Source organism: Hermetia illucens, chromosome 5 (assembly GCF_905115235.1).
Source record: "Hermetia illucens chromosome 5, iHerIll2.2.curated.20191125, whole genome shotgun sequence".
In the NCBI taxonomy this organism is placed as follows: Eukaryota; Metazoa; Arthropoda; class Insecta; order Diptera; family Stratiomyidae; genus Hermetia; species Hermetia illucens.
Window position 1 is genome coordinate 97918587 of NC_051853.1, and position 21286 is coordinate 97939872.

The 21286-nt window shown below is 42.4% G+C and overlaps 2 protein-coding genes across 2 annotated transcripts in view; both read left to right on the forward strand.

The window, feature by feature from the left end:
* The window catches only part of LOC119656686, a 167549-nt gene that overhangs the window by 89020 nt on the left and 57243 nt on the right, over positions 1-21286 (forward strand). The window lies entirely within an intron of this gene.
* Positions 1313-20620, forward strand: LOC119658171 (zinc finger BED domain-containing protein RICESLEEPER 1-like). Its single transcript, XM_038065438.1, has 6 exons — positions 1313-1483; positions 18502-18559; positions 18612-18900; positions 19116-19398; positions 19464-19627; positions 19687-20620. The coding sequence occupies exons 1-6, from the start codon at positions 1313-1315 to the stop codon at positions 20618-20620; spliced, it is 1899 nt and encodes a 632-aa protein (XP_037921366.1).

Here is a 21286-nt window from a genome sequence, read left to right on the forward strand (position 1 = left end):
AAACCTGCAACATTTGCCTCGGATTGGACAACGAACAAGCAAACTTCAAACGGACTATTGATTCGGATCCTGGAATGTACGCTCCCTGAACAAACCAGGGCCCATCAAGGATCTCCTTCAACAGGTCGAGATTTACAAATTGAGCATGATTGCAGTCCAGGAAACAAATTGTATTGGTAGCGAAATAAGCGATATGAATTCGCACACAATCTTCAAAAGTGGCAAACCATGGGGTCACTTACGTCCATAATGTTTAACGTAGGTACCTGTCGTGAGACTTAATCTACGGTCCTCTTAAGACACGGATTGATTTTGTGACCACAATCAGAGCCCCGCTGAGATAAGCAACAACGGTACCAGTCTATACCAAGTGCATGGCTTAGCATTCATACTGGTGGATGCAAGAATTACCTAAATCTCTACCGAACTATGGAGTACGGCACCCGTGTTGATACGCAACACCACGTCGGGGCACGAAGGTCTCTTCTCGCTTGAGCACAACCACAACTACCATGAAACTCCCACTAGGGGGGCCAACCGCAAATAACCGAGCTGTCCTCATATACAACAGGAGTTCACCCGAAGTATGTGAGTCCAGGGGCTTTCCCGGTTCCCATGGTACCAGTATACCCCTGGTAAGGTTTCGTGACCAATTTGCCACTTCAGATGAGTCCCCGTGCAGACTCGGGTCTGATCACCCTGATTAGGTCTTTGGAGTATTCGCCTACTGAATCACGGCCGGCAAACCAAAGTGATTACAGCGTCTCCCCGTGCCACCACTATGGAGGTTCTCCTCAACCACTTGGTTTTGGTTTGGCCGATAGGGTTGCCGCCCCATCTTCCTCGCCGCCACCTCTGAGCACCACCATGGGGTCAGAAGGAATTTGGAGTTGCATTTATAGTGAGCAAACAGGTGAAGCCGCACGTCATCGACTTCAAACTTATCAACGAAAGGTTGTGTGCGATTCATATCAGGGCTCGTTTTTTTGAACCCCTGCTCATCAACGTGCACGCCCCGACTGAAGTCGAGGAAGATGCAATGAAAGACTCACTCCCAACATACGATGTCCAAATAATGTTGGGGGTTTAATACAAAAATCGGAAACAAAAGCTAACATCGGGGAACCACTGAAGGACACACCCTTCATGGGGAATGTAATCATAATGGTCACCGATTAATTGACTTCGCCAATAGTAGAAATGGTGTCGTAAGTTCCACATGCTTCCCGCACCGGTGCATTCACAAATAGATCTGGGAATCACTAGACACACATATCGTCAACTAAATTGACCACGTCCTCACTGGTAAAAGATGGGCATCCAGTGTATTGAATGTACGATTCTATCGAGGAATAAACTGCGATTCAGACCATCACTTGATGAAGGCAACATATTGGTGCAGAATCTCCTCAGTGCACCAATCGGGAATCAGGCGAGCAAAATCTTCGCAGCTGATCAACTTCTGAGCGATGCTACGGCGCAGGTATAGATAGCCGCCCTGAAGGAAAAACTATCACCTATGCTACACGACATCAACAATACAGATGTACACAGATTCTGGGGAGAACTTAAAGGCACCATTGCAGAGAAGGTAGTGGGAGACAAATCCCGGCGATCGGGAATTGACTGGTTTGATCATGAATGCAGGATATCATGTGACGCAAAGAACGAAGCCTACAGACAATATATCCAACGTGCAATCAGAGGCAAAAAAGAAAATTACGAATAGCTACAGCGAATTTCAACTAAAATAATTAATAATAATAATCGTTTGGCGCAACAATCCATATTGGATCAAGGCTTTGAAGTGTGTTAGAGCACTTCATTCAAGACCGTAACGGTACACCACAGTATACTGTGGGAGGCAATGTGGTCAGCATTGCGCTCGCCCGAGATTATTACCCTGATTTGACTCAGGTACTCATTCACAGCTAAGAAATATTTTGGCGAGCAACTAATAGGAACAGCAGACAAGCATATAGACTAGTGAATACAATTAAGTACGATTATCAATCCAGGACGAGCCTCTGTAAGGACAAAGATGGAAACATCATCACCGCAGCCGACAGCATCAGCTGGGAGCCCTATTTTGAAGAAATTTTGATTCAGACACCTGCCGTCCCTTAAAGGTGGTCCAAATCGATGGTGGTATTAGTGATCCTAGCCCGACTACACAATCTGCGACACTAGAAGAAATTGATTTGGCCTTGCGGTCACTGAAATAAAACAAAGCCCCGGGCGAGAACTAGATTCCAGCCGAGCTGTTAAAATCCGGTGAAGCCGATCTACTAAATGCGATGCACCTACTACTGCTGCGAATTTAGGAGGATGAGGAAATTCCAGACGACTGGTGCCGCAGCATCATCTATCCCATCCACAATAAAGGAGATAGATTGCATTTTTGAAAACTACAGAGGCATTTCACTAGTCTGTTCGTCCTATAAAATATTGACGAAAATTCTGGAGAATACAATAAGACCATACGCCGAACGACTCATTGGCGAGTACCAAGGCGATTTCAGGCCACAACCGAACAGCTTTTTACCGTTAAACTTATCCTGCTGGGAGTATACATGTGCGGACGTGTACCAAGTCTTTGACGACTTCAAGCAGGCATACTACATTATAGATCATGGAGTACTGTACAATATAATGCTGCAATTTGGTGTGTCCGGATGGCTCAAGTGATTAGAGCGCTGGGCTGTCGTAGCGGAAGGTCGCAGAGGAATTTGTTATCGTGATTGGATGTCGGACACCAGTCGACTCAGCTGTGAATGAGTACCTGAGTCAAATCAGGGTAATAATCTCGGGCGAGCGCAATGCTGACCACATTGCCTCCCACAGTGTAATGTGGTGTACCGTTACGGTCTTGAATGAAGTGCTCTAACACACTTCAAAGCCTGGATCCAATATGGATTGTTGCGCCAACGATTATTATTATTATTATAATTTGGTATAGCAGCTAAACTAGTATGACTGGCGAAGATGACTATGACCAACTCCATTTCACAGGTCAGGGTCCAGAGCTGGTTGACTGATTCTTTCAAAACACGTACCGATTTGAAGCAGAGCGACGGACTTCAGCACTCGAATACGCTATTCGAGCAATGGATGCCAACGACAGCTACTTACTAAGTCGATGTAATTATTAGCGCACATAGATGACATCAACATTATGTCCCGTAAACTGACCAACGCAGAGGAACTTCCGCATACTCTTGACACTGCTGCGAAAGAAGTGGGACTACACATCAATGAGGACAAAATGAAAATAGTGATGCCATCAGGACGTCAACTCATTGGAGCATCAACGTACAGGACCTCAACATGAATTCGTAGAGAGCTTTATATATCTCGGTAGCAGCCTGACAAAGGATGCCAATGAGACTGACGAGGTCAAGCGACGGATACAGCTAACGAATAAGACTTTCTTCTCGGTCCTTCGTATAATGAAATCGAAGCAGCACAGAAGCACAATTATGGAGGCGCAACCTAGCCCACGCCTCCTTAAATTTGCTAAACACATTCGAAAGGCAAGCCTTTCTGCAAATTTTCGGAGCAGTTCGCGACCGCTACAACCATAAGTGGTATGAACTGTAGGATGAGTTAGAAGTCTCGAAATTCGTTAAACTACAATGCCTCTAGTGGGCAGGGCATGTCCAACGAATGAGCGACGATCTCATGCCTCAAAAGGTTATGAACGGACAAAGTGTCGACGGCAGGAGAGCACAATATATGTATACAGACGTCGAACCACTACTGGGTTTCCAAGATTGGAGGACGCGGTCACGTGACCGGGATAATTGGAGGACAACGATTCAGGCGGCTAAGTCCGACGTTGTAGTGCCACGATGGTGATGATAGATAAAAGTTTTGAGGGAAGTCCGTCTATTTTTTAAAAAATAATCCCTTTTTATAAATACAATCAGATTTTTGGAGATGGACCGCTTTGATTTTTTTTAGATTTTTTATTTGGATAGATTCTGAGAACGAGACTTGTTTCACTTCTTGCAGCACACATTTTGAGCTCTCACTGCTCTATCTTTCACCCAATATCAGAAACAAGATTAGTTGCGAAAAGTACTCATTAGGCCCTTCCATTTGATACCCCAGATGGCCATATTTGTTGCAAAAAAATACACCCTCCTGTCATATGTATGGATACTGTAGGGGTATTTCTGGAAGATAAGTTTGATTTCGAAAGCGATAATGTCCTCGGTAGAAGGGAATTATGTGACGGTGAACTTATTAGTGATAGAGAAGAAGTGGAGAAACGTTTGTTGCTCGAAAGGCGGAATGATTATCGATGTAGATAGCTTTTACGGTGGAAATAGAAAAGAAGTAAAGAAGGAAATAGCATGTGCAGTCGGTTTAGAATGTTTTTGGAGCAAAAACCGATGCAAATAGTTAGTTTTGTAAAAAGCTTCTAATTTAGAAAAACCTATGAAATGCAGTCAATAGATCAATATTAATATATATATACAGTTTTGCTGACACCATTTGTTCCCAAAAAATATATTAAATGATCGGTAATTTTTTACCGATTTCAAAGAAAGAGAGAGAGCACATGAAACATGTCGAAACTTTTGCAGCAGCTTAGTGTGGCTAAGTGTGACGTCATGAAAAAAATTGGATGCAAAAGAGGGCATTCCTGTCTCTGTGGCCGAAAAAACGACCAAAAACAATCACAACGACATTCAACATGTTGCAAATATATTTGTAAAAATAGTTTAGTAAAGACGGTAACGTGTTCTAAATGGCAAATATAAGCAGTTGTATGAATGTTCTAAGGAAATTGCTTTGTTTTCGCTAATATTTGAAGTTAAGTTTAGTTTGTCATTTTTAAGGTTATGTGTGAAACTTGTCTGTCTATTTTTGGTTGTCGATGGAAGGTTGAAAACTTCAAAAGATACCGCTAACTCCGGCCAGACGGTTATATGGGACTCTTACCCACAAAAAGGCCGTCCTTCTCCTTCCACTCTATCCGCGGGGGACTAAGCGTATTACTTCGCGGAGCTGGATCAGAATTTATCCTGCACCCTTGTCCCTCTCTAGTTAATTCTTCCGGTTGACTTCTTCCTGCCTAAGCTTCTTATGGATAGCTGCGATCACTCTTTCGATTTCGGTTCATATTCCCTTTGATTTCAACATATCTTTCATTCTATTTTCGGGTGTAAAGCGGTCCTCGGTTGCAGCTTTCAATGTCGCCTTTTGGGCTGCGAATATCGAGCAATGGAATAAAACGTGTTCTGCGTCCTCTGCAATATTCGGGCATTTTTAGCAATACGGCGAATCATCGTATTCAAGAGATATGCTCGATAACCTCCGTGTGCGCTTAGGAACTGGGTTAGGTCAAAACCTACCTCGCCACGAATTCGTTCGATCCATTTCTGGAGATCCCATATGATTCTGGGGGTCCAGCGAACTTTTTCTGACTTGTCCTACTTCTCCTACCATTCCGTGATATTTTCAGTTGATGCGACGCGAAGGGATTCTCCGGTGAGATATGCTCGATCATAAAGTCTTTGTCCTTCCCCCTCCCCCCCATAAACTCAATCGGGATCATACCTGCTATCATGCAGGCTACTTCATCGGATATTGTTCTGAAAGCGCAACATGTTCGATGTTCACTTACAATTTATTTGGAAACGGCCAAAGCTATGGTCACGAAATTTGGAGAAAACGTTTGATCTGTGTATCCCTTTACGTATAGCAAGTGGCGCCATTATCTGCTCAGATTATGTAGTGGGGGCTCCCCATTCATGGAAAAGGAGTGTAAATTTTTTTCTTCAAATGAGGCCATTTAGAGTATTTAATGAAAAGGCTCAATTAGTACTTTTGGAAACTGGTCTTTTCTCTGATATTGGGTGAAACATGGGGAAGTGAGGGCCCAAAATGTATGCCATGAAAATTGTAACAGATCTTGTTCTCAGAACCTATCCAACTGAATAATCTAAAAAAATCATAATGGTTTGGGAAATTTTCTTTTAGATAATTGAGCATTTTTTGTTGAATGTCGTCTACGCTTTTCAAATTCCTGTGATATAATTATTTACAAAAAACCATTTAAACCGTTTTCGATGAAAAAACGACATGTATGAACATGAATAACTCGAAAACTGGTACTTGTACGAAAAATTTTCATCAAAAATTTTTTACTTAGAATAGACTCCCCGCGTTAGAAAATGACTACATGTTTTTTTTCACCGAAATAGTAGTTTTACCTGCCAAATTACCATTTCCGTTAAAAAAAATCAATTCGGAACGCTCATTTGTTAATTATAATGGTTTGAAAATTGAATTCTCACAAGGCGGAAAAAAGATGCAGTGACGTCATCAAGCCTGCAATTTGAATCTTATCTACGTAAAGGCCACCGGTTTAGTTTTTGTTACTTGTACTTGTTAGCTCTGATGAAGGGAACAAGTGGTTCTCGAAATATCGGTATTTACAAGACTAATAAATAACACCAGCGAATAGAAAACAAGTCGGGACACCGGAAGCTAGACGCTTCAGGTATGAAAGGTTTTGTGTATTTCTTTTATAAAGAGATTTGAGTATGCATTTGTCCCATTAGCATGTAGCACGTAAAATATGCGTATACTATTATGTGAAAATAGCCACTTTCAAGTGATATTGACATTCATAGTCTTGAATTTGCAGAGGAGCGACAGCTTTGACCTAGTATAACTTTGTTAGTAATAGTGCGATTTTCACCAAATTTGGTAAGATCATGCTCTATACTGTAGCCTACATTGCTGCGATTGTGATTCAGAGGTGAACTTAACGGGGATTTTCCTGTCAATTACTAAAATTTATAGTAATATACTATTATTAACTTTATTTGAACAGGTATCGGTATGGAGGGTATTTCGGAGCCTAGGCACCATATAGTAGCAGCCCCCTGATTTTTTTCAGATTTTTCGGTTTGGCAGTTCCTGAGAATGGATTCGTTAAAAAATGACCACTTTCAACCCCCCGCACTCCCCGCCTTTACAACGAAATTCAAAACTAAGACCGGCTTCGAAAAGTACTAACCGAGACCTTTAATTTGATACCCCACATGACTATATTTGATGAAAAAAAAATTTACACCCCCCTTTTGCATGCATGGGGACTCCCCCTTAAATTCGTCGTAAAGGGATGTAACTCACTATATGCGTGAGCGTTCACAGTTCCCATCTTTCTACCAAATTTGGTGCCAATCGCTATAACCGTCTCCGAGAAAAATGCGTGTGACGGACAGACAGACAGGCAGTAAACCGATTTTTAAAAGGTTTTGTGTTTACACAAAACCTTAAAAACAGTTTTTATTATTTCAAAGGACATGTATGTCGTGTTATGTTGGACTAGTGGCGTGAAAAGTTTTGATCACATCCGAAATGAAGATATCCGCGATCGTAATGGGGTTGCACCGATCATGAAAAAGTTGCGAAAAAGGCGTCTTCGATGGTATGGTCACGCAATTCGTGCTAACGAAAATTCACTTGCCAAGATTGGTCTGAACATCGAAGTCGATGATAAACGACCAAAAGGGAGGCCGAAACAACGGTGGCTTGATACGCTGGATGGGGGTTTAAAAGCCTCGAGATTGCACCCAGATTAAGCATTCGATAGAGCCCAATGGCGAAACCGATCATGACGAGCCGACCCCGCTTGTGAACGAGACAAAAGCTGAAGAAAAAGAAGATGTATGTCGAATGATACCATACTTTCCTCATCCGAAAGTGTTTCCATGTTTCGAAGTTTCTCAATGAGTTTTTCTCCGTTAATACTCCTAGTTCGTTGAATCTTTGTAATAGTCATCCTGATATATTCTGTGTTGGTGAGTTTGGCTCTTAAACTTAAGAAAGGAAAATCCAACACCGGCGGAGACACTCGGATTTTAAAACTTTGCGTTAAATACCACATTACTCCAAAGAGCACCAAATAAAAGTAAACCCTCACCTACCTGGATATAATCGCCAAAAACTAACATTAGAAAAACTTATTCTAAAGAGCTGCATGTAACCAGGCGCGTGTCAGGAAGTGCGGATAATGACATGACCCACCGGGTCGTAGCTGCAGACAAACAGATCGTTTCCTTTTGTGTTTGTCTTCCTAAACATTTTTTTCCTTCCTGGGGCAGTAAACTCCCTTAAAAAATCCATTATCTCGGGTGAAGGAATCGACATGCCTATCGGATGAATTTCAGTGACGTTATCCTATATTTTAGCGGCTCCCCTCCAAATACTTTCCTTACCTTTGGAAGTAACCATTGCGACAATGAGGCTCTGCTGCAGGGTTGCTTCCCCAATACTCGTGGGAATAAAGTTGGGGACATTTGTTTAAATTTTATTGATAGGACCCCAGGGACACGAAGGAATTACATAGCATAGTTAAGAGTCGTTCAACAACATCAGAGCGACTCTTCGCGTCGGATGTTTTGGCCGTTGTGGCGTCAACTACTAGGGACGGAAGACCTAGGCGTCGTATGGTTTCGACATATCACCATGTCACAGATTTGGAACGTCGTCAACCTTTACCGGGTGATAGTGAATAACAACTGAATTGCCCTACCAACTAGGCAACAAGGCTTCTGGATAAGTGTTTAGAGCGCACCCAGTCGTTGTAATTTAGAAGCAGCGTAACTCCCACACCTTATGCATTCATGCGAGGCCCTCCCCGAAATGACCATGCCTGACATAACTGTAATCGAGGTGGAAGCAACCCTTGAAAAGGCAGATAATTGGAAGACCCCGGGGGTTGATAAGATTCACAACATCTGGCTGAAGCGGTTCAAGAGCACTCACACTCACTGGCAAATGATTTTAATCAGATGATTGCCGATGCGATTTTAGTTTCACAATTTTTCAGCAGCTTTCCTCATCCCCAAGGAAGACGGTGCCTCTTGCCCTTCAAAATGTCGACCAATTACTTGTCTTGCTATTATCTACAAGGGCTTCACTTCAGTTCTGTGCGCGAACATCTTGATGTTCATAAATTTATAGATAGCTGAGGAACAAAACGGAATCGCAAAAGGCTCCCGAGGCTGTAAGGAACAGCTTACAATCGATACGGTATCTGTAAAGCAAGATATCCATATCGCATTCGTAGTTACTACAAGTGTTACGCTTGCACAAAATCAACTCGAATGAGGTGCTTCCCCCGAGAATGATGATGAAGAATTGGAGCACGAAGCTCTCGGTATCCTCACAAATATCAGGAGAGATACCAATCACGCGTGGCAGCTTCCAAGGCAACTGTTGTTTTGTTTGGCTTTAAATCCACTATCTCATCTTCTGCACGAAAGCAAATATGGGTTCCAAGTCAAACATGGCATATTGTCGAAATGTACCATTGTATACCATTGTATACCATAGACGAGTATCAACTTCGCTCCTTGCTGAACATCACCATCCAGTTCGCAGGGATATCGGCATGCAGTTGAATTTGGAGAAATGTCGCATGAAAACAATTTTGTATTTGACGTGAAAACATTGCGCTACTATCAAGTGCATTTTCTTCGTCAGTTTTCCGTCGAGAAACAATCTTCTAGCGGATTAGACGACATTAGGCTACCGTCACGGCTGGTAATAAATTGTCTCCTTTCAATTTGAGAATGGGATCTCATTTCGAATGTTACTTCAGTCCAACAGAAGATCGACATGGGGAAAAAGAAACCCATTCACGGAGATCATATAAAGAATTTATTGTTGCCAGGCATTGACATCGACGCCTCCAACAAATGGTTGGCTATGATATCGAAGCATTCCTAACTTCAAATTAGGATGCTTCGCTCCCAACAGAAAGTTACAAACGGCGCATTCTTCGTGACTCCTCTATTACCAACTTCAGTTGTAGGTTATGCAACTGTGATGAGAAGACCATCCAGCACATAACATCTGTGCGCAGGATGTTCCAACACCGCTGAGTACACCAGTCGTCATAACTCGGTCTACAAGATTCTCCATCAAAGCCTTGCGTTGAAACATAACTTATTGACAACCTACCATCCCTATTACAAGTATACTCCGCAGAGAATCTTGGAAAATGACCGGGCCAAACTATTGTGAGATCACAATATTGCCACCGACCACAGTGTCAATAAGAATAGACCCGATCTAGTTCTGCTTCTCAAGAAAGAACGAGCGAACTACCGCGAATATGAAGCAAATTTGGAGACTACAAAAGGGTTAGTCCCGCAAAATTTACATAAAGCATGGAAAACGCTCGATCGTTGAGTTGGAGTAGACATGAAGATGCAAAAAGCAATCATCCTTGGAACCTGTACTTCCGAAGAGTCCTGTCCAGCAAAAATTTGGCCTAGTGAACTCCAGCCTTGATTAACAGCACTATGTCTCTGTAATTTAGAACCACCGCTTCACTACTTGAAGTATTTGCGACGATCGGGATGAAGCAACACATTTTCGCATGGTCTCACACACTTTGCATTGATTAGATTAGTCGCCATTGAGTCCAGTTGGGCAGAAAGAGGGTGCGTGGACTTTTCTAATTTTATATAAATATTTGGTAGGATGTAGCGCGTCAACCATTCCTACGCGGCATCGTTCGCGGTTATGCCCTTCAGCTCCCCCAAGAATTTCAGAGACGCCCGCACTGCTCCTCCACGGTTCTGCGTCAAGTGCACTTGGGGCATTTCAGGTAACCGCAAACGATGGCGCATAGGAATGGTTGACTCTCCAAGGAGCGTCCCACCGCTCTGCTACCTTGAGAAATTGGGTTCCATTGCTTGGCATAACCAGCATATCAATTGTCACGCCTCCTTAATGTGTGATATATCCACTGCCGCTTTCGTTTTTCGATCGTTGTTGGGGAAAACTTTGAGTTTATAAGTAACAAAGGGGGGTCGCTTTCCATGTGTCATTCCCATATAGCAATACAGAAAGAACATTAGCACAGAACAGTTGATCTTGGTGTTGAGACTACTTTTTTCTAGATTCTAACAAGGCAGAGAATGCGGATCTATCGATTTTAATGCACATCCAGTTCGGTGCCACCGTCGGCAGAAACCACGCTACAAATTATATATACAAATTGATCGATACTTTCGGTGCCTGCCCTCCGCAGATAGGAAGGGTACGAAGACCCCTGTTTTGATTTTGTTGGTGTTTATCTTCAGTCTAAATCTACTTTCCTTTCTTTCCAAATCCAGAATCCATCTAGCTAAGGTCCAGGTGGGAGAGTAAATAGATAGATAAGCGTAGCCGAGGTATTTGAAGAAATATGTCATAGTCCATTGAACTCCCCAACGTCCTCCGGACAAGCGTCAGCATCACCGATAACAAGAAAGAATAATATCGGTAACAAGAAAACTCTGGTGAAATTCAGTTTTCTCTGAGATTTTATCTCGCTGCAGCACATGACACTTTGCACCATCATATGTCGTTCTGATAATGACTATTGCTTTATCCGGAAGGTCCCTCCTGCTTAGGGCACGCCAGATACACTCTCTGTTCAGGCTGTCGAAAGCTTCTCGAAATCTGTATCCACATGTTACAGTGACTAGCCAAGTCATTCATAAGACGAAGAAAACGAATGTGATAGTGTGATGTGAAGTGTTCTTCTTTAGTTGCTCGACATCGCGAATGAAAATTCGATTGTTAATATCCCTCACAGGACCATGAAAAGATTTGCTACCAAATGCAAGTTCTTTCGTGATGCTGTATACACTTAAATCATTGCGTTCTGCGGCATGTTCCGCTTTCCTCATCAACCCAATAGCAAATTCCCTTTTCCCAAGGTGCACGCTACGCTGAACTTCCCGAGATTTCGCATGGTATCGAACTTCGAAAGTATTACTACCGCCATCACTTATAGCGTTCAATAGAGCCCTCAACTCGTTCCTTTCATCGATCCGTTTCCACGATTCCTCAGTCAACCAGATCTCATGAGGACCCTTCGGAACGTGGCCGACGATTTACGTAGTACCCAAGAAAAGAGCATTTTTGATCACGACCCAGTGCTCATCGATATTTCCGAGCAGGTTACTCAGTATATCTATTATCTTATCAGCAAAATAGTTGCCCCATTATCGAGCGACACCAGGATCATACAAACGGTCGATGTTGAACCCTGTGGATGCAACACGCATCAGATGGTGTTCCCTTGCAAGGCGATGTCAGAGCCTCTCTTGTCAAGCACATACAGTAGACAACTCCTAAATCGATTGTTGATTGCAAAGTGGTCGTGCAGTGTCGGTCAGTTGAAATCCAACTGACCCTATATCAGGCCATGTGCTCGAACAATGTGCCACCAATGATAAGGCGGTGGAAGTTGCAGAAATCCGCAAACCTCCCACCACTATTGTTACGATCGTCAAGGCCATGCTTCCCCATCATATGTGCGAGGTAAGTGTTATCAGTACCCACCCGATCACAGTATCACCGTTAGAAACCCTTCCGTGAACTGTGTGTAATGGCTCATAGAAAGCATCATTCTCCACTATATCGGATGTCTCCATTAGTATCAAGAAAACTATACACAGGAGATTCTACTCCCAGTACATTTTTAGAAATTTTATGGAGAGGGAGAAGTCTTGCACACGTTCGATCACGGCCGGAGTTGCGTGATCTAAATTCCGTGCATAAGGGATGGAGTAAGTGCCGTGTATGTGATGCAGTGCACTGGTATGCGCCCCGTGGTTGAGAGCACATGGCCACAGTAGATCTACTATAGGCAGTACCCTTACTAAAATGACCCCACTTGCGAATGTTCTTGCAGAAGCTTATCTGTACACATCAGAGACGCTAAACAAGGAAAAGGCATAATCTTCGTCAAATCGTATTGGTAAGAGAGAGATCGGTGAGTTTTTGCTATTCTGGTACTACGGCGTGCTCACCCATATAGCAAAAAGTTATTTCACATATTCACTTATACATAAGCAAAAACTTGCCAATCTCACCAATACATTGGCAAGTCCGGGCGGTATGTCAAACACAGCTGATCGGATTTTTGTTACATCTCGCTCATGCTCAAGGGCAAAACAATTTGAAATCGTGTGTACTCGCACTCATTTCCCCCCTTGAGGTGCAAGGGGGAGTGTGGTAGCTGTCTAGTATCTAACTGTGCACATGGCTGCGAGTTGGTGCAGGCACACACAGTGCACCGCTGTTTATGGCTTCGCACATTCCAGCGGGAAATAATGGCAGAGATTCTTTAAAGATTCATTTTGGCTCTCCTAGGAAGTGAGGAGCAAATAAGTAAATGCAGCCAAGATCAATCTTTCGATGCATCCGTTTCCTGCTGGGATAAGATGAAGAAACACCCACAAGAAAACCGTCTAGGCCACAGTAGATCTACTATAGGCAGCACCCACACTAAAATAACCCCACTTGCGTATGAGCTGCAGAAGCTTACATATCAGAGATGCTAAACAAGGAAAAGGCATAATCTTCGTTTGGTAAGAGAGAGATCGGTGAGCTTTTGCTATTCTGGTACTACTGCGGTGCTCACCCATATAGCAAAAAGTTGTTTCACGTATTCACTTATACATAAGCAAAAACTTGCCAATCTCACCAATACATTGGCAAGTCCGGGCGGTATGTCAAACACAGTTGATCGGATTTTTGTTACACCTTGCTCATGCTCAAGGACAAAACAATTTGAAATCGTGCGTACTCGCACTGATTTTCGCCCTTGGGGGGCAAGGGGGAGTGTGGTAGCTGTCTAGTATCTAGCTATGGTTTAGGCGACATCGACACACCAATTCCAATAGCATGATTCCGTGCTCCTTTCCGCTAAATTTACTCCTTCTGTCTTCTTGGTTGGTGCATAGCACTGTACAACCTGGACCGGAATCTTGCAGTCAGGAGTCGTTGAGAAACCAACAGATGAAGAGAGCGCGCCTTGCGATAACCGTCAGGAGCAACCCGACGCCGGACTCACTTTTACTGCATTCGGGTTTCCAGAGTACAAAAGCACATTTCCACAAAAGGGAGGAGCGCTTTTCAGAGTCCCACCATATTACTTCGCTTAGGCCCAGAATTTCCAGTTTATATCGTTGGAATTCCACCCTTGCTACCATTGTCGAAGAACGCTTTCGATAGCCAAAGGTCTTCGGCGCGAGGTCAGTCCCTATCCGAGGCGTTATTGACATTTCGGTAGCAATAAAGTTCACGAATGTCCAAACCTTTTAGACGCCTTTTATGACAAGCAGGACGAGCCCCGGTTCTATCGAGAAATGGCCAAGGGTTCTTGACGCATGGACGGCATCAGGACGTAAGCAAGTTGTCCGCACACAACGAACAAAACAAATACGTGTCTGCACGCTAAATGTTGGTACCCTAACTGGAAGGACCGAGGAACTCGCAAGAGCCCTTCGGAAAAGATGCATTGACATCTGCGCTCTGCAAGAAACCCGATGGTCTGGTTCCAAAAGCTGCGACATTGAACGCGAACGCGGTAAAAATGGCTACAAACTTCTCTATTTTGGTAACCCACACACCCAATATGGTGTTGGCATTGTCATCTCAGAGGGTTTCCGTGATGCCATTAAAGAAGTCAACGATTTGATGATCAGCTGATGAAGCTCACCATTATATCAGCTGATCGCATTATTCACTTCTTGACCGCGTATGCACCACAGACAAGTGGGCCTGATGCCGAGAAAGATGCCTTCTGGTAACTTCTCGATGAAAAGACTTGTCACGTGGCTGCTGACGATTATATAATCATTGCCGGCGACCTTAATGGTCATGTGGGTGAAAAGACAGAACGTAGCAGGTGCCAAAGGGGAAAGGGGTTCGGAGCGCGCAATGAGGGTGGCGAGCGTATAATCGATTTGGCGGACACCCATGACCTTGTACTTATGAACACATGGTTCATCAAACAATTGTCTCATCTTCCTACATTTTATAGTGGGAACAGTAAAACGCAAATCGACTATATTCTCATAAGACGCCAACATTTTACCACTGTCACTGATTGCAAAGTCGTTCCCTATGAGATCATCGTACCTCAACATCGGCCGGTGATTGCCGTCCTGCGAATTAAGCCAACGATAAAACGGCGTGAGGAACGCACTGCCCCGCGGCGCATTAAATGGTGGCGATTTGGTGAACAGCAAAAAGAAACTGTCTCACTCATACGATTGCCGATCATTACGAATGTGGAAGAATCATGGAACAAAATGAAAGACACGATCCACAAAGCGGCCTCTGCAACCCTCGGGGTCACCAAGCCGGGTAAGCGGTACATCAACCGAGATACTTGGCTTTGGAATGATGATGTTGAAATGAAGGTCCGTGAAACGCCTCTACCACAAATTTCTAGACGATAAAACGTCTGCTAATTAGCAAATTTATAAGAATGCCAACGGGGAAGCAAAGAAAGCGGTCGCTGTTACCCGAGCGAATCATTTCAAAAATCTTTACGACAATTTCGTGAGAAGAACGACTTTCGCGAATACCAACCATTACGAATGTAAAACCAAGTGAAAGACACTATCCACAAAGCGGCTTCTGCAATCCTGGGGGTCATCAGGCCCGGCAAGCGATACATCAACCGAGATACTTGGCTTTGGAATGACGATGTTCAAATGAAGGTAAGTGAAAAGAAACCCGCCTGCCACAAGTTTTTCGACGATAAAACGGTCGTTAATTGGCAAATTTATAAGAATGCGGGACACTCGGGATGGCGAGAGAGATCTGTATCGACTTGTTAAAAACCGTAATGAACGCACACAAGATTTCGAACACTTCTGTTGCGTTAATGACAAAAACGGTATTTTGCTTACCAACCGTCGAGCCACAACGGATAGATAGCGAGAATACTTCGAGCAGATTTCAATTGAAGAATTTGCTCATCCTCCACTTCCACAATCATTGCCGACATTTGGAGCAGTTCCACCAGTCAGCGCAACTGAAGTCGAGGAGGCAATAAAACAAATGAAGTCACGGAAAGCAACAGGACCTGGCGACATCGCATCTGAGCTCTGGAAAGCGAAGAGCTGGGACCCAACACTGTGGCTCAGTGAATTCTTTAACCGGGTTATTCAGGAAGGAAGAACACCATCTGACTGGCAAGAAAGTACCACTATTCCAATATGGAAAAAGAAAGGTTGTCCAGCAAAATGTTCAAATTACCGTCCGATCCGGTTACTTTCCCATACCATGAAGATTTTTGAACGCATTCTTGACAACCGTATTCGCGAAATCGTTGAAATAACCGTGAATCAAGCCGGATTTGTCAAGAACTGCGGAACTACTGACGCAATACACGCTGCGCGGTTACTCATGGAGAAACACCGTGAGAAGCATCGCCCTCTTCACATTGCCTTTCTGGATCTAGAGAAAGCGTTTGACCGTGTACCACACGAACTCATCTGGTATGCTTTACGACAACACTTCGTGCCAGAAGAACTCGTGCGCTGGGTTCAATTGCTCTACCGCGATCCGAAAAGTAAAGTTCGAAGTATGGCAGGTGTGTGGCGCGGCAGGATTCGCACCATTCGAAATTTATTCCGAATACGAAATTTATTTCAAATGTTGCAAATGCGAGCAAATAGATGGCGCGCCGAACTCTCCACTATTTAGAACTCGCCACGGGTGTGGAGGACTAGCGGTGAGAAGTTGCCGTTGGTTGGGACAGGAAAAGACCGCATGGAGATAAGCCGGTCTCTACTGTCTTGACCACGGGCATGTGCACACATCACGTTTTCTTTGTTAAACAAAAATTTATCGATTATCCAAATTGAAGTATTCTTTTAATGTATAGTAGTTTTATAAGCTCAAGTTCAATTAAAATTAATGACTAGCTAAATTCGGTGTATCGTTTTATTTAAACCGAAAAAATAAACAGACTTAGAACTAAATTGAAATTGTGTTGCAATTGATCCCAACTATAACTAAGCAGACAACGTGAAACTTTGTTCTGCCTAGCATTAACCGTAAAGGTTCAGGTTAAATTACCGGCTGCACTCGATGCGAAAGTGAAATTGTTACAGTGAGGTGACACAAAGCATTTTGGCATTTGATTCTTTGTATGAACTGCTGAACGGCCAGCGAACGAATACTAATTGGTGATATTCATTTTACATAATAACGTTGGAGTTGAACGAGCCTGGCCCCAAAACTAGTAGCGCCGCCGACTTAGTTAAAGGTGTATCAAAACCGCTTCGTGTCTCTGTTGGTGTTCATCAAGGAAGAGCCCTCTTACCACTCCTCTTTTTTCTTGTTATGGACACCGTCATACGGGATATCCAACCTCTAGCGCCCTACACACTACTTTATGCAGACGATGTATTCCTAGCATCTAATAGCAAAAATGGTCTCGAACAACTTGTTCAAAAATGGAATGAGCGCCTAATGCAACACGATCTCAGATTGAATTTAAACAAAACTGAATTTTTGACGACCAATCCCCATGAAACAGACACAATCACTGTCAGTGGCAGTGATCTGCCCAGAACTGAGCGATTTAAATACCTCGGGTCAACGCTATCAGCCAATGGAGAACTGCGTTATGAAATTGCTTCACGCATTAACGCAACCTGGATGAAGTGGCGTTCCACAACTGGTGTTCTTTGTGATCGGCGTATCAACGAACGTCTCAAATCTAAAATTTACCGCAATGTCCTCCGTCCAGTCGCTCTCTATGGTTCTGAGTATTGGCCGACTATAAAAGGCAATGAACGGCTTCTTGCGGTAATGGAGACGAAGATGCTACGTTGGACGTTTAGATCACATCCGAAATGAGGATATCCGCGATCGTTATGGGGTTGCACCGATCGTGGAAAAGTTGCGAGAGAGGTGTCTTCGATGGTATGGTCACGCAATTCGTGCTAACGTGAATTCACTTGCCAATAGAGATGGGCAAAAAATAACCAAACTGTTAAAAATAACAGTTTCTTCATCAGAAACGAATTAATCGTTTTTTCAATTTTAAAACAACAGCTACATTTTTCTGCCTAAATAAAACATGAAAATGAAGCGGTAACGTATAACATTTAACGTATGACAAAATCAACTGTTAACGATAACGAGTGGAAAGAAACGTTTTCTGTTAAAACTAAAAACGCATCGCATCGAAACGATTAGCTAGTCGTTTCGGCTATTCTTCATGGGAATGAGTTAGACAATGTCGAGTCGAGCATATCCGCACATACGATGCGTATGCAATGCACACAAAAACACCACACACACACCAGTACAGCTCAGCAGTACGTGCGCGAACCACAATCGAGAGCGAATTTCTCTTTCAATACAGAAGCATCACGCGATTCTCAATGAGCCTTCCAGGCAACAGGTTACAATTGCAACGAAACGACAAATAGCGAAATCGCGACACTATACGAAAGAAACAACTGTTTTTTTTATTATGAACTGTTTCATTGCAAAACGAAAGAAATGAAAACAACTGTTTCGATTTTTCAACTGTTCTGTTGCAAGTTATTGAAGAACGATTAACAGTTGATTTTTCAATTTCAATGGAGATGGGTGTATATGGGATTTTTTTCGTGAATTTTGATTTTAATTAGTTATTATAGACTGAGATTATTTTAGACAAAGATATTAAGTGCTGAAAATAGATTAGAACCAAATAAAAATAAAACAATAATCAGTAAGTAACAAATTTGTTTCCATTAAATCGACTACTTTAAAAAAATTTTTAGTGAGCGGTAGGCAACGAAGCGATGTGTGGAGCTATTTTTCACAAAAAGAAAACGTAAAAGCAGTTTGTAATATCTGCAAAGCTGAAATTTCGTTTAAGAGTACAATAACTAATTTAAAAAGCCACCTGAAAAGGAAGCACGTAGGCGTTTATACAGAACTTGTTTCCAAAAATTGTGCAAATGATAATTCGCAGAATAGCAGCGGATCAGTAATACCTCTTGAGTCTGAAACAGCCACCATTAACACCGAAAGCGCAGAAACGATTCCTCAGCCAAATGTATCCGTACGGTAATACCTTCAGCATCCAGCGGCCAAAATCGAGTAAAACGGCAACGAACAATTGGCTCCTACATTGCTAAAGAAATAACTTCACACCAAAAGAATTTAATTGATCGGGATCTTCTCGATTTATTTGTGAAGGAATTTCATCCATTCAGTATTGTTGAAGAACCTTCCTTTCGGAAGGTCATCAAATGAATTCCCGGATACGAATTTCCTTCAAGGAAGACAATTTCAACAACAATGATACCTGCCCTGTATCAAAGTTGTGTTGAAAATGTTCGAGATTTGGTGTCACGCGAGGCAATATCTGTTTGTTTGACGACAGACTGCTGGACATCTGCCAACAATGAGAATTATATGGCAACAACCGCTCATTTCATAACTGAAGGGTTTACTTTTAAGACTGTATTATTGAAATGCTCTTATTTAAGTGGGAGTCATACGGCCGTTCATCTCGCGGAGGAGATAAAAAATATAATATTGGAATGGAATTTAGAGGGAAAGGTACTTGTGTGAAATATCTCAAGTCTCAACCTGCAATTTTAATATGAAAAAGAAGTATATTTTAGGTAAATTATGCTATTTCGGATAATGCAACAAATATTACAAAAGCGTTAGCTGATATATTGAGTTTGAAGCATTATGGCTGCTATACCCATAGCCTTAATTTAATTGTTCAACGAGCTCTTAAGGAACTGGAGCCAACACTAGAAAAAATTAAAAAAATTGTAACGTTTTTTAAAAGAAGTTCGTTGAACAATGAGAAACTCTTGAAGTTTCAAATAAATTCAGGTGTTTCTCAACCAAAACGTTTGATTCAGGATGTGAGTACGAGGTGGAATTCTACCTTTATATGCTACGTCGGTTCATAGAGCTAGAGAAGGCAATACGAGCGACTATAGCTTTAGTTGACAGGAATTTGCCCGTTCTCCCAGGAGAGGAATGGAAGACCTGCAAGGAAGTGTGCAACATATTGAGCCCATTCGAAGAAATGACCAATTCGATGAGTGGCGAAAAATACATGACAGGAAGCGCCGCAATTGTGGTCACCCGGTGTCTTAAAGGTGTTTGCGAATGGTTTGCCCGAAATTCTACCTTCTCTGCAGCGACAGAAAAAGTTGTCAGCTCATTACGTCGGGGATTGACTGATCGATTTGGAAATATAGAAAAAATTATCCCGCTGGCGATTTGCACCCTTCTAGATCCCAGATATAAGCATCATGTTTTTCAAGATGATTCTGCACTTTCCGCGGCTAAAACTTTTTTGGAGAACTTAACAATAGAAATGATCGAAAAAAACACAAGTGAGCAACATAGTGGCGGATCGTGCACTTCTAGATCCTCTGTTACCATTCCTTTCCGAAATGAACCAAGTGCTTGGGGCATTTTAGATGAAATTATGGGCGATAAGCAACCACAAACATCTCCAATATCACGAGCGAAAAAAGAGATCGAGAGTTATTTTCAAAATGACGTTCTCCCACGTCGGGATGACGACGGAAATAGCAGTAATGTTTTAAATTGGTGGAAAACATTCCGGCATATTTACCCCAATTTAGTCAAAATATTTCGTATTAACTGCAATATCGTGGCAACCTCCGTTTCTTGTGAACGTATATTTTCAAAAGTTGGTAACCTTATTAGTGAAAAACGTACCAGGCTATCATCTGAGAAAGTTGAGTTAATTTTGTTTTTGAATGCAAATTTGGAGTCCTCAGATCAATGAATTTAATTGTTTGAGCAGCAAAGAGGAGCACCTTTCATTAATTATGTTTGTTTTTTTTTCTTTATTTTTATTTATGTTGATTGAATTAAGAGTATTGCTTGTTGAACTGAATTTCGGTTAAATATTAATTTATTTATAAAAGGTATAATGCTTTATTTTTTTGCTGATGTATTTCCTTATTTTCTCTTCTTTTATAAGCTAAATATTTATTAATGTATCACTATCACCTATAACAGGAGGTATATCTATTGTACAAATTATTCCTTTTTTCTGGTGCTGTAAGAATGCCTGGATTCACCATATAAGACAGTTGCTAAAAAAAATCGAAAATATAGTTGAATAATGCTTAATAAATAAGCCTTCTCAATCATTATTTTTTCAACCGTTATTTTTCAACTGTTGTTTTTAACTGTTATTTTTCTTGAAAAAACTGTTAATTAACGTTTTTCAAAAACAACAGAAACGCCCATGCCTACTTGCCAAGATTGGTCTGAACATCGAAATCGATGGTAAACGGCCAAAAGGCAGACCTAAACAACGGTGGCTTGATACGCTGGATGGGGATTTGAAAGCCTCGAGATCGCACCCAGATCAGGCATTCGATAGAGCCAAATGGCGAAACCGATCACGACGAGCCGACCCCGCTTGTGAACGGGACAAAGGCTG